Here is a 14357-nt window from a genome sequence, read left to right as displayed (position 1 = left end):
AGCCTGGGCGACAGAGTGAGACTCCAACTCAAAAAAAAAAAAAAAAAGTTCTGGAACCAGATACTGGTAGTCGTCATTCAACATCATGAATGTATTTAATGCCACTGAACTTTATACACTTTGGAATCATTAAAATGGTAAATTTATGTTATGTATATTTTACCACAAAAAAAATGGGCAAAAGATTGGAATACTTTACAAAGGAGAAATACAAATGACTGGTAAACACCTTAAATGTGTTCTCTGTCATTAGTCATCAAAACAATGAAAACTGAAGCCACTTTGCAACCTTCATCTGAAGTCCCAGCCTGCAGCCCACCTAGACTCTCACCTGGCCTGGGGGGACCACTCGCCATCGGAGTATGGGTAGATGTCTTTGGGCTGCAGAGAGGACTCCTCTTCCAACTGGACACTGCTGAAGGGGCACAGGGACATGGTCACTGACAGGGTAGGACACCCCAGGTAGATCATGGGAGACTGGATGTCGGGGCTTGGGAAGGTGAAGCAATTAAAGCTCAGAGAGATCAAGGCCCTTGCCCAGAGTCACATAGCACCAGCAGAGGAAACAGCACTTGAACCCCAGGTTGGGCTCCCCATAACCTCAGCCTCTACCTGGTCTCTACACACCCTGGGGACTCTGGCTTCAGCTTTTCCAGTAGAGACAGCTCACTCTCAGCACCTGTCTCCAGTTCCTCTGAACTAGAATCAGTTGCCAGGGCATCTTCCTTCCGCTTGGGTTTCCTCCTACGACGCCGCTTCCTCCGCCCCGTGGAGGCTGTGCTTGCCATGACGAGGCCCTCAGGCTCGCTGGCTGTGCCCAGCTGGGAGTCCGAGGGGAAGCCAGACAGACCCCCCCAAGGGATGGGTGAGGTGCAGAGGCGGGGAGGCACAGGTTCCTGCAGAGCAAATGAGGAGCAGAACTGGAGGGCTGAGCCTGGGGCCCTCACATGGTCATCCTGAGTCCCAGACCTGGAGTGAGCTCACTTGGAATCAGGAAAATAGGTGGAGGCTAGGCAGAGGTAGCAGCAGTGTGGCCCTGCAGCAGCTGCTAGGCCCAGAGTTCCCTAACGGAGACAGAACAGCCCCAATCCCAGGTACCCACCACCCCAGCAGGCCAGGCAGAGCTTGGCATCACTTCCCATCTCCTCCACCCATGTCTAATACAGATGACACCTACTTCTCCTTTAAGACTCCCAGACATCACCTCCTCCAGGAAGGTGCCTTGACTATTCTTCCCTCCAGTTTCAGCATTCCTCCCTCCCACCGCCCCACACTGCAATGACCAAATTCCAGCATCCATTGTCTATGTGTCTGCCTCTCAGACCAGTCTGGAACTTTCTTTGAAGGCAGGAGTCACCTCTTGTCTGTCTACTACATGCTGTCTAGCATACAGTAGGGCTCAGTTAAAGTTCATCAAGTTCAAAGTTTCAGCTCCTCTGCTGACTTGTGCTGGGCCCCGCCTCCCTTTTGCAAACACCCCTCTCGTCACCCCCCAACTCTGACACTTCTGGGTTCCAGATGCACAAAGCCAGCATCAGACCCAGGACAAGCCAGACTTTATATTTGCCAGTCCCCAGCTTCTTTACTACCTCTCTCCTCTCCAGACTGGCTGGGAAAGAACATCTTTTCATCCCACAGGGGCCTAGCTCAGGTATCCCCTTTTCTGAGAACTCATCCCCAACAACCCAGGAAGTAGAGTCAGCCTGTGTCCCAGTCCCTTCCTCTGGGCTCTGTGTGCCAGAGGCCAGCCCCAACTGGCCCCTCTGCATCAGACCTCTGATGGAAGGCAGAACAATGACAAACCCAACCCTCCCCATCCCCTCCACAACCCCGCCTCATCCCACCCCAACCCCACCACAGAGTAGGCACCAGGGAAGTACTGGCAAGGAGGACAGCGCTTACCTCATCGCTTTCCAGCTCCTGTACAAAGAAGGCCTCCCCACTGTCCCCCAGCTTCATGTGCAAATCCACTGGCTCCCCGTTGATCTCGATGTCTACCTGCAATGAGGAGCAGTGGGGCAGGGCATGCAAGGTCCCCACCAGGGACCTCTCACCCACACTTCAGTCCCCTGGCTTCCTGGCTAGTTCCCCAGCTGCTCTTTGCTGCACTTGCTGGAGCTCCCTCCCCCCAGATCTTGGCATGCCTGGCTGCTCCCCAATCTCCCCTTCCTCAAAGAGGCCTGCACTCAGCTCCCCACACCATTGCTTCCTTGTACACACTGCCCCATTCCCTGGGCCATAGTATGCTGTTTCAGTTTGTTGCTGGGTTTTTTGCTTGGTTTCCATGTTCCTCTCTCGCCCACATTTCATAAGAATAGGGATGTGGCTGGGCGTGGTGGCTCACACCTGTAATCTCAGCACTTTGGGAGGTCAAGGTAGAAGGATTGCTTGAATCCAAGAGTTTGAGACCAGCCTGGGCAATAAAGTGAGCCCTCATCTCTACACAAAATCAAAAAATTAGCCGAGCATAGTGGCATGTACCTGTAGTCTCAGCTACTTGGGAGGCTGAGGTGGAAGGATCACCTGAGCCCAGGAGGTTGAGGCTGTGGTGAGCCATGATTGTGCCACTGTACTCCAGCCTGGGTGACAGAGACCCCCCGACTCTTGTCACTGCTTGCATCCCCAGCCCCTAAGTTGTTGGATACATGAACAATGGTGAAAATTTGTGGAGTGTCTTATATAAATTATCTTGTTTAATCTTCACAACAACCTCTTGCATGGCTCCTATCGTTACCCCCACTTTATAGATGAGGAAACTGAGGCTTAGAGGGGCTAAGTAATTCTCTAGGAAGAAGTCTCACAGCAAGTGAGTCTATGAACACAAAAAGTCTAAGTTCACAACCTGAGCTCTTAACTCCTTGGGTGTACTGTCTCCTACAGGTTACACTTTCCTGTGAGAATTCTGGAAAGTTCACCTCAGTGTGAACCTTGATTCACACACCAGACCTCGGTGCCAGCAAAAATCTCTGTCATGGTTGCCAGAGCCCAGTGAAAACAGAGTGAATTTACTAAGAGAGAGAAATGAAACTTCCAGTGTCACCCACATGTCTGGCTCTGGGACAGCATCATTAGTTCCTGCTTACTTTTCCTACCACGATTACTAGACAGAGAAGATAATATCCATTTGCACAGGTGAAGGAACTGGGTTTGGGGACATGATGTAACTCACCAAGAACACACGGGTAAGGTCCTGGTCAGCTGGGGCCAGGCCTGATGACCCCAGCACCAGGGTCTGCCCACGGCACTGCCTCCATGGGAGCCTGAGAACCCTCTCAGAACAAAACCCCTAAACTAACTCAAAAATCTTTGGAGAAAATGCTAAAGTAGGGAGGCCTGTCCCGAGGACAGACTCCCACCTACGGGAGGCCCTGGGCCTCTCCCAGGACTGCAGCAACTGCCCCGGCTTTTAAGCCCACCTTGTAGTAGCCACCTGGGTGGCCAGTGCACTCACCACCTTCTCCCGTGAGCGCAGGACGCCCAGCTTGCCGAAACGCACGTGGAAGGGCGAGCACTGAAAGGAGCCATCCATCTGCTTCACCACAAGCACGTCGATGCCACCGCTCAGCGTGGCTGGGTTCAGGCCCCGGTACAGCTCCTTCACCGTCCCAAACACCGTCTCTGCCAGCTGCCCCACGTAGTTCATGGCTGCTGCTGGCAAAGAGAGCCAGGGCTGGGACTGAGGCCTGCTCTGGCCCCTCTGCGGGAAGCTCCCTCGGCCCCTGCAGGCTGACCTCCCCATCCCCAGGTTTACCTTTGTGTCACCAGCTGGGGCCCTTTGCACAGTGCAGCAGTTGTGGGATGGGTGGCGCTCTGGCAGATGGGGGTCTCGCCCCCACTTGCTCACTGACCTGTGGGACCCTGGGACTGCCGTTTTCCTTCTCCAAGTGCAGATCTCCACATCTGTAAAATGAGGGTGCAGGGTAAGACAATATGCCATGCCTAAATGCCATGACTAATGATAATGACCACAGTGCTCAGTGGGCGCGGCTCATTTCATCTTCACAACAACCCTGTGAGGCTGGCTGAGCGGGTGTTATTATTCTTGTTTACAGACAGCCCGCTGAGGCTTGGAGAGGTGGAGTGACTTACCCAGGGCCTCACAACTATTTTTTTTTTTTTTTTTTTTTGGTTATTTCAGCCTTATACTTCTTTTTTTTTTTTAGTATTTTTTATTATGGTTTTGTGGGGTACAGTTAAGGGTTAGGTGTACAATTACGTTTCATTCAGGCACCCTGTTGATAAGAGGTGTTTTCCCAGCCCTAGACAGATATTTGCTACTGTTAATCCCATCCCCCCCCCCATAGTTTCCCAGTACCGTCAGTCATTTTCTTATAGTATTATATTGGATGTTCAAGGTTCATTATATGAGTGGGAACATGTGATATTCTGATCTTTGTTTCTGTGAGAGGTCACTCAGTATTATAGACTCTAGTTCCATCCAGGTTGCTGCAAAATTCATGATTTTGTTCTTTTTTATGGCTGTGTAGTATTCCAAGGGCCTCACAACTATTAAGGAGTGGACCTGAGATTCGAACTCAGGTTTCTGTGGTTCCACTGAGATGGCCCAACTGTGGAGACAGGAGGGAGGAGGCAATGATGGCAGCCTCATTAGATATCAGGTCCAAGGTCCTGCTGGGTAATGAGCAACAGCTTTGAAGGGTAAGCATCTTTCCCTAGGAAGGGGGTTGAGGGGTTCTCTTTTTTCCTTCTGAGAAATCAACTCAGCTGTCTTGCTGCCTCCTGGTCCTAGGAGTTGGAAGGGGCATTGCTGGGCCATTGTGGCTGATTCATAGATGAGCAGGAGTGGGAGTACCCCAGGTACTCAAGGCTCTGCTCAGCTCTATTCCTGGGGTGAGATGCCCAATCAGGGGCATCTTATAGCTTATGCCTTACAGCTGGGGGCTTATAGCCCCAAACCCCAAATTCCTTCCCGGTTTCCCTGGTGGAAAGCCTGTCACTGATCCCAGGGTCTTCAGACCATAGTTTTCAGCCCCCAGTTTCAGCCCCAACCCCACTCCTCAGACCAGAGCTCTACTGGCTAGGCCCTCAGATCAGGCCTTGGGCTGGCCCCTGACCCATCAAAGCTGCTCCTTCCTTCAACCAGACTGGTCCCTCCAGCTCTCCCACACCAGACAGAGCTGGATAAGCCAGAAGCAGAAGGCTGTGGCAGCCTCGAAGAAAAACCAGGACTGTGATGGGAGCTGCCTCCAACCTGGCATGGTGCCTGCCCTGCTAGCTTCAGTTCATCACTCCTGTCCTGCTGGCCAGGTCAGTGGCTTGCTGCCCCACCTCTACAGGGTGCCTGCCTCTCTCAGACCCTGTATCAGAACCCTTGGAGGACAGTCTGCCAGGCAAGACCACCCCTCAAGGAAGCTAAATGACCTATCCTAGGCTAAGTGGATAGGTTATAATAAGTTATTCAAGCTCTATTAAGCTGATAGGTTCTAGGAGGGGTGTAGAGAGGGGGGAGAGGAAGTGATGACTCGTACTGAGGTCTTCCGACTCCAGAGTCCCAAACCCCCCACAGTTTTCTGCAGAGAGAAGGCAGCCTGGCCCACAGCCACACCTGTATGGCCCTGTAATGCCCCACCCTCAAAACGTGGTCCAGGGGACAGCAGCATCAACATCACCTGGGAGCTTGTTTGAAACATGGAAACTCAGGCCCAACTCAGTCCTCCTGAATCAGTATCTGTATTTTAGCAGATCCCCAGGTGATTCCCACACCCTTTAGTGTTTGAGAGGAGATGCCTTCATGTCCCCAGTCTACAGCCCACTCTTGGAAGAGCCTGAATATCAAGACACGCTTCCCCCCCCACATTATCTGACATTTTCCAGATCATGTCCATATCCTGCTCATCCTGGGACATGGGACAAAGCAATGGATTCTTTCGGTGTGAGGACTTCATGAACATAAGGTGATATTAGAATTGCTAAAGTGAAAGGTGAGATGAAATGCTTTGGACCCCTGACATGTCACTCAGATCCAATACATCGTTTATCTGTGAGGCACCTACTATGTTCTGGGTGAACATTTCCACTTTGGTTCCTCCCTACCTAACGGCAAACTCTGGATATTGGTCTGGGGAGATAGATGAACAACAGATACTTAGTGGGCGGGGCTCTAGACCATTGTGAGCAGGAAGGGCAGAGAGGACTCCAGAAGCTTCCAGGAATAAAGGAGGGAGCAGAGGAGGGGCAGAGCAGGTGTGGGGCAAAGGTCTGCCAGCTGGAGGCCCTAGCCTGAGTTATCTGTCCTGCTCTAGTGCAGTGTCTCAACTTCCGCATTTTTGTCCTTTGGGGCCAAATAATTCTTTGTTGTGGGAGGTTGTGCATCATAGAATGCTTTGTAGCATTTTTGGCTTCTCTCTACCTACTAGATACCAGTAGCTCCTCATTCCCTTCACCCCAGGTTGTGGCAGTCAATTGTCTCCAGATGTTGTTAAATGTCTCCTGGGAGACAAAACTGCCCCCACTTGAGAACCACAGATCTAGTAGAAAGAGCTAAATGGCAGAGATGGCATACAGGGTCCTACTCAGATCCACCCCTGGAGTATTCTCAGGCAAGTAACTGGGTGGCCTCAGTTTCCCTTTCTATAAAACAAGGTCTCAATTTTTCAGACTCATCTCCACTCTAATGCTGTAGGGGTCCAGAATTCTTTCCTCTCCCTGTTCCATCCATCCTTGGCCTGCTTAGCATTTTGGGGGCCATTGTGAGTCCAGCCCTGCCCTGTCTGCACCCATCCATGAGGGCACCTACTTTTCCCACGACCCAGTTCTGCCTCCCTGCTCGCTCCAGACACTCCAGACAGAGGAGGGCTTTGCTTGGCTCCCAAACTAACACAGATAAAATCAAGGACTTCATCTTCCCCTGCAGGGAGCCCAATACCTCACAGGACTCATCCACACCCCTCCCTCCCAAGCCCTCTGAATCTTCTCGCCCAATTTCCCACTCATCAGGCCCCTCCTTCCTCTGGTTGTCCTAGGTCAAGACTTTATTAACAGATGCCCAGATCATGGGTGGCCCCAGGACATTATGGGAAAGGGCACCAGACTTTCTGGGATGTGATCCCACTCTGCCACTTATTAGCTGTGGCCTTGGGCGAGTTGCTTCCTCTCTCTGAGCCTCAGTTTCAGCCTCTGGAATGAGGAAAACATCAAGTGTGTGTGAGTAACTAATGAGAAAATGTGTGTAAAGTTCTGGAATGCAATAAAAGTCCACATGTGACACCTATCAGCCACAGCACTTTGTTTTGTTTTTGTTTTGAGTAAGAGCCTCACTCTGTCACCCAGGCTAGAGTGCAGTGGAATGTTCACAGCTACTGTAGCCTCAGCCTTCCGGGCTCAGGTGATCCTTCTGCCTCAGCCTTCCAAGTACCTGGGACTAGAGGTATGCACCACCATGCCTGGTTAATTTTTTTGATTTATGGTAGAGATGAGGTCTCATCATGTTGCCCAGGCTTCTCTCGAATTCCTGGGCTCAGATAGTCCTCTCGCCTCCACCTCCCAAAATGCTGGGATTACAGGCAGGAGCCACCACACTCAGCCATCAGCAGCACTTTTTTCAGCATCATGAGAGCCCCACTCACGCAGGCTGGTCCGGTAGGCACAGACTCTGATACACTGCCCCATCCCACATTTGAGCGTTTAGACATCTTAACTTGACATTCAAGGCCCTGCACAATGCTGGCTCCACTACTTGTAAAATAAGCACGTAGGCTGTAGACAGGTCTCACAGGGTACCTTGCCCAAGCCTCAGACTTCACCTTGGGGACATCCACAGGCCTTCCAGGTGAGCCCACCGCACTACCATACGGAAGCCAGGACAAGCTGCCATGGGTCTGAGCCCTCAGCCCTCGGGGGATCTCAGATTTGGGTGGAGCATGGGTGTGGTTCTCCATCTAGTACCAGAGGGAGGAGAGTAAGCGCTCCTATTGCCCTGGTAGAGAAAAAGCACCACCCCAGCCCCCCAGCAGCTACAGCGTCTGACCCGCCAGTCTCCGGGCAGGCAGGGCAAGGGACACAAACTGTTTTGCACTTGAGGACACTCGGTACCAGAGAGGGTTGGTGTCCTCCCCAAGGTCACACAGCCAGCCTGGGGTAAAGCTGAGCCAGACTCCCCTGGGAGGCTTTGGCATTTCCCCCCCCAGTTTCCACGTTCTAGGTGTCCAGGGCACCTGCAGGTGCTGGGCCAGAGAGAGGGACGAAATGAGGCCGGTCCCTCCACACCCGCGTTCCCATTTTATGTCTAGAGGTGGACGCAGCCGGGGTTATAAAAGAAGGAATATCGGATGTCAGGACAGATGGTCAGGGTAGGAGGGGAGAGGAACGTCTCTTCCTCGGTCCGGGTTAGGCCCTACCTGGGGAGTTGCCCACTGGACCTCCTGGACTTCGCCCGCCGTCTCTACCTGGGTGCACAGGCTCAACAGGTAAAGGTCCTCGGCCCGAGCTCACCTGGCACTTCCGGCTTCTCTAAGACCGGATGAGTTTCCCGGCTCCACCCCTTCCAAGATTCTTGTGTTGCCTCCACAGGCCTCCATCTGCTCGGACTCCGCCCCCCCGCAAGGACCCCGCCCCGTCCCCACGCACAAGGCGCCCTTTCGCCTGTCGAGGCTGGGGCGGGGCCCGACTTCAGACTCCGCCCCACTCAGGCCCCGCCCCACTCTCTGGAGTCTCTAGATGGAATGTCCCTGTGGCTGGCCACCTGCCCCACCTCCGAGGGGCGAACAAACGGAGATTTTGGAATCGTGCCGATTTAGGTTCTCCCAGGTTTGTTTCCAGTTCGCTGTTTGACTTTGGGTAAATCCTGTCCCCAATCTGAGCCCATTTTCTGCTTTGACAAGGGGGAGAGCCACCCTGCAGGATGTTCGCGATTACATGATATGACTTTGTGAGGCTCCCGGTGCTCAAACGTGCCCTCTTGGGGAGCAGCTTTCCCTCCTCTTAGGGGAGCCAGTGCCCTACCCCCTAGACCGGTAGGGCCTTCCTGTCATATACTCGCAAAAGCAACAGTTGCCATTTCATATTCGATTGCATTACTATTTAATTAATGCCTGTCTCCTCCTTTCAATTTAGAGCTCTATGAGAGCCAGTCGTGTTCATCCTTACACCACAGAGCTCATCGGTAGTGTCTGACGCACCGCAGGAGCTCAGGAAATGCCCGCTCCTTTATTCCATCCTTCCAAAGCACTGGTCCAACGGCAGCAGGCTCAGTATCGTCACTGGCCAGTAGAGGGCAGGCGGCGACCAGCCTTCTTGCCCAGCCAATCTCGCTCTCGGCCTGCTGGCGCCGCGGGCGGGGGACAGGTGAGCCCAGGTGCGCAGAGACACACGGGAAGTCCAAAGGCTCGCGTGTCATGGGCGAGGCCCGGGCCAGAGAACGGACTTCCCTATTGAATCTATGATTCGCGGCTTTCCTGGACCAAAGACCGCTCCGACAACCTGTGAGGAGGTATGGCTCTCGCCAAGAAGATGTGCTGAGAGGGATGCAGATGAGGGAGTTTGTTCTAAAGTGGAAAGGCATCGAGGAAAGGCTGGATGGGGAAGCACTGGTGAGGAGACAGGCTTAGAAAGTACGGGGTCACGGAGAATGAGAGGTAGCCACCATTATTCTGTGACTCAAGGTGGCAGAACCTGTTTGGAAGCGACTAGCCTCAATTATCCTCATTTTAGCAAAAATTATTTAGTATTAGTCCTGAGCCCAGGAAGTGTCCAGCTGCTATCTCAAAAGAGCCTTGCTGGGAGCAGAGCTATCTCAAGTTAGCTGGAGGGCAGCATCATGCCACAAACATGTCCATGGCCACATTATATCTACTCTAACATTATATATAACACCAGGAAATCCCTCAAGAGATCCTGAGAAGGAAGGAGAGATCCAGCTTGGGGCCACAGATGCCAAAGTCAATTTACCTTTTTGAGCCTCAATTTCATCACAAAATTGTGATAAAAGCTACCTTGCAGGATTTTATGTGAGAATTTGCAGGATGAACTAAGTCAGTGGTTCTTAACCTTTGTACGTTGGAATCATTGTACCCTCAACAAATTCTGATGCTCAGGGTACTGGGAGTTTAAAAGCCTTTCTAGAGTGGGGGAGGTGTTGGGAAAAATTTTTTAAAAGAAAGAAAATAAAACCTCTCCAGGTGGTTGTAATGTACAGCCAAGGCCAAGAACGACTGAGCTAATAAAGTGCTGAGCACAGCACAGGGCACACATTAGGTATTCAGTAATGCTTATCACACTTTTTTTTTTTCAGATGGAGCACAAATTGTTTTTGTTTTTTCTTGTTAGAGTAGGAAAAAATGTTGATGTAAAGGTTGTTGCAGAATTAGATTTCTGACAGCCTTGCTTCTGGAACTATGAATCATCAAGGATTTGGTGGTTATAGGGAGGGGCAGCCTCTGGTAGCATGACTTGTCCTGATGCCCAGGTGAGCTGAACAAGTCAGGGACCATCCTGCTCTAGCTTGCGATTTACAACATCATCTCCACTGCATCCTGTGAGGGTGTGGAGCAACATGCATGCCTGTGTTTGCCCATTTCTAGAGTTAAGGGGAAAGACCATCTTTTCCTCTCCCTGGGTACACTCATTGGGTGAACCTGTACCACTGGCAGCTGCTTGTTTCCTGGTTAATCCAAGAGTGCAGGTGGCACTTCCTTCCTTAGGGAATTTGGTAACCTATGTTAATTAGCCTTGTTAATTCACAGATCCAGTGATTAGTTACTGAATTCCTGCTACTTTCTTGCTGGGTTGGAATATGCCATGAAGGGGGAGGGCCCTCTCACCTAGGCCTGCAGCTGTGATCACTAGTCATGAACAGGAAGACTGGCTTCCAGGAACAGCTCTTCAACCGCTCCTGGTGGCCTGGTTGAAGGTGGGAAGGGAGCCAGTCGGCCCTGGGGCTGGCTGCCCCTTGCATGCAAAGTTAAAGATTGAGGGGCAGGCAAATGGTATCTGGCTAGGATTGTCAGATTCCGCAAATAAAAATAAAGGACACTCAGTTAAACTTGAATTTCAGATGCACAACAAATGTTTTTTAGTATATCTCATGAAATATTTGGGACATAATTATACCCAAAAATTATTCATTGTTTATCTGAGATTCAAATTTAACTGGGCATCTTTTATTTTATTCGCTAAAGCTGGCAAATAAGCATGTCTGGCCAAACATACAAGTCTCCAGCATGTGGGACTTGCTGCTGGCAGTGACTTCCTGTCCACTGTTGCCACAGTCTGCTTCCACCTGTCACTGCCCAGCTTCAGAACTGTGTGCAGCTCCCAGTTGCTTCTACAGTGCAACTTGGACTTCCTGACTGCTCTGCTGAGCCTTGGCTTTTCTGCCTGCTCAGCTGACCTGCTTGGGCCCTTTCCCACCTCTGCTCCTGTTCATGTTTTCCCTGCCTGGAATGTTTCCTGACCACTCCCAGAAGCAACTACTAACACTTATTGAGCACCTACTGGGTGCATGAGTTCCTCATTTTTCACTGGAGTCTCATCAAACCTAGAATGGTGGGGACAGTAGGTATCTCATTTTACCAGTGAAGAAACTGATGCTCTGAGACAGTGATTCTTAAAGTGTGGTTCCTGGACTACTAGCAGCAGCAGCACCTGGGAGCTTGTCAGAAATGCAGATTCTCAGGTCCCAACCCCAGACTTATGAATCAGAAACTCTGGGGGTGGGGCTCAGTAATCTGCACTTTAGTAAGTCCCTCCACTCCCTACCATCACCTTCATGTGATTCTGCTGTTTGTTCTACTTTGAGACTGCTGCTCTGAGAGACAAAGTGACTGCGGGAATCTCCCATCCAGGCAGAGGTGAGGTGTGCCAGGCCGGGTGTTAATGATCTTACTGAGTACCATGCCTGGGTCACACATTGGAGATGTTCCAGTGACCCCACGGTCTTGAGGGATGAGGGGGAGGGGAAAAACAGACTGGCAATCAGGACATTGCGTTGTAAAATGATGAGGACTGAGGTGGGGCCAGCGCAGGAGCCCATAGCAGGGTGGGAGTGGTCAGAGAAAGTTCTCTCGAGTAGATATCTAAGCCAGGGAAATACGTTGCAAATAGGGAGGGCATGGTGTTCCAGGCGCAGGGACTAATTTGCACAAAGGCACTAGGGAGTAGTTCAATCTTGGAGACTGAGGAAAAGTAAGTGTTAGAGGGCAGAAGGTTGTGACGGCGCCTGTCCTCAGAGCAAAAGAAGCTTTAATGGCTATTGAGGAAACGCCCTCCAGTTTCCAAGTGGCGTGAACACTGGGGAAGATTGAGGGTGAGGGTGAGAAAAGAGCCAGGAGGTGCCCGGCCTTGCCCCTCCCTTTGATCCAGGCAGCTTCTGCCCTCCAAAGTGTCTGCGGAGACTCAACCCACGTTAGCAGCAGTGCGTAGGTGCACAGTTGAGGAGGAGAGGCAGAGCTGTGGGAGCAGACACCCCTTAGGCCCCGCCCCTCCGGTCCCGCCCCGCCTCGGGCCCCGCCCCCTATCCCCAGCCGGAGTGAGCCAGGCTCTGGGCCGCAGGCCTGAGTTGCTTTTGCTGTCCACGCTCCCTTCCTCTGATGACGTGGCCAAGCCTGCGCACGCCACTCGGGCATTTCCTTCCAACCTTTCGGGGACAGGCCTTGGATATGATCAGGGATCCTCAGACTGGAGGGCAGGAGACTTCCGTTGCCATCTCCTACTCCTGCCAAAGAAGCCTTTGGTGCCAGCAGAGGACTGACGCGCATCCTGGCCAGGTTGGGGCTGTGCAGTTCCCAAGTCCAAATGCCCTTCCCGGAAAGACGTCAGTTAGCCGAGCCTTTTTGTAATTCGTTTGTGATTTCCATCCTGGAGAAAAATACTGAAAGATCATTAACCACTGTATGAAGTGGAGATTTCCGTAAGTCCCTGCAGGACTTTCGGACTACTCCACGGGCTTGACCCAAAGCTAGAGAAACTCCTATTATTCTTCTTATTTGTGTATACACCTCCCACCCCCTCTCCCCACCACCCTCCATCAGCCACGTGGACCATGTCTCATTATATTTTGCAAATCTAACAGGGTCTGGCATGGCGCCCTCAACCTAAATAGATTATCAAAACTATTATTTAGAGAAGATAAATGTATGCTGCACCTCAAATGATATATAGATAAGGTATATATAAAAAAGGGAAATACATATAGATGGGGTATATCAAGAAGAAAAATTACATATAGACGGTACATCTGAAAGAGAACTACAAATAAATGGGGGTATGTCTAGGAGAGAACTACAAATAGGTGAGTTATGTCTAGAAGAGAACTACATATAGATAGAATATATCTAAGAGATAGTTACATATAAATAAGGTATATCTAAGAGAGAACTACCTATAGATAGAGTAGGTGTGAGCTACATATACATGGGGTATATCTAGGAGAGAACTAAATATAAGGGGGGCATATCTATGAGGTAATTGCATATACATGGGATATATCTATGAGAGATTACATATAGATCTGACACATCTATGAAAGAACTACATAAAGATGGGTATACCTAGGAGAGAACTACATATAGATGAAGCATATCTAGGAGAGGACTACATATAGATGGGTTATATATAAGAGAGAACTACATATAGATGGGCATATCTAGGAGAAAACTACCTATAGATAGAACATATCTACAAGAGAACTATGTATATAGATGGGTGTATCTAGGAGGCAACTACATAGATATGTTATATCTAGAAGAGAACCACATATAGATGTGGTATATTGGAAGATAACTACATATAGATGAGCCAGATCTAGGAGAGACCTACATATAGATGTTGCATATCTAGAAGGAGAACTACATATAATTGGGGTATATTTAGGAGAAAACTACATATAGATATTAACTATCTAGAAAGAGAACTAAATATAGATGGGGTATATCTAGGAGAGAACTACATATAAAAAGGGAGTATTGAAGAGAAGAACTATTTATAGATGGAGTATATCTAGGAAAGAACTACCTATAGATGGGATATACCTAAGGGGAGAACTACATATAAATGGTATTTAACTAGAAAAGGGCTACATGTAGACGGGGTATATAGAGGAGAGAACTACATATAGATGGGACATATCTAGGAGAGAACTGCATATTGATAAGATATATCTCGGAAAAGAAATACACATAGATGGGCTATATCTAGGAGATGAGAACTACATATATATGGGGCATATCTAGGTGATAATTACATCTATATGGTATATCTAGGAGAAATTTGCATATAGACAAGGTATAGCTAAGAGAAGAACTGCATAGAGATAAGGTGTATGTAGAAGAAGAACCACATAAAGATGGGGCATATTTAGGAGAGAACTACATATAAACGGGTTGTATCTAGTAGAGAATTGC

The 14357-nt window shown here is 50.1% G+C and overlaps 1 protein-coding gene across 1 annotated transcript in view; it reads right to left on the bottom strand.

Moving 5' to 3' along the window:
* LPIN3 (lipin 3) overlaps nt 1–8504 on the bottom strand; it is a 17403-nt gene extending 8899 nt beyond the window's left edge. The window contains exons 1-5 of the mRNA XM_008060580.2: nt 8358–8504; nt 3452–3651; nt 1903–1998; nt 628–896; nt 332–415 (exon numbers count right to left, since the gene is read on the bottom strand). Of these exons, the coding sequence (XP_008058771.1) occupies nt 332–415; nt 628–896; nt 1903–1998; nt 3452–3643 (641 nt within the window). The 5' untranslated portion in view covers nt 3644–3651; nt 8358–8504. The remainder of the gene's footprint in view (nt 1–331; nt 416–627; nt 897–1902; nt 1999–3451; nt 3652–8357) is intronic.
* Between the last annotated feature and the right edge of the window lie 5853 nt (nt 8505–14357).

Source organism: Carlito syrichta, unplaced genomic scaffold (genome assembly GCF_000164805.1).
Source record: "Carlito syrichta isolate Samal-C Ts95f unplaced genomic scaffold, Tarsius_syrichta-2.0.1 Scaffold304654, whole genome shotgun sequence".
Taxonomy (NCBI): domain Eukaryota; kingdom Metazoa; phylum Chordata; class Mammalia; order Primates; family Tarsiidae; genus Carlito; species Carlito syrichta.
The sequence above is the reverse complement of the archived record's forward strand: the minus strand, read 5'-3'. Positions and strand labels throughout refer to the sequence as shown.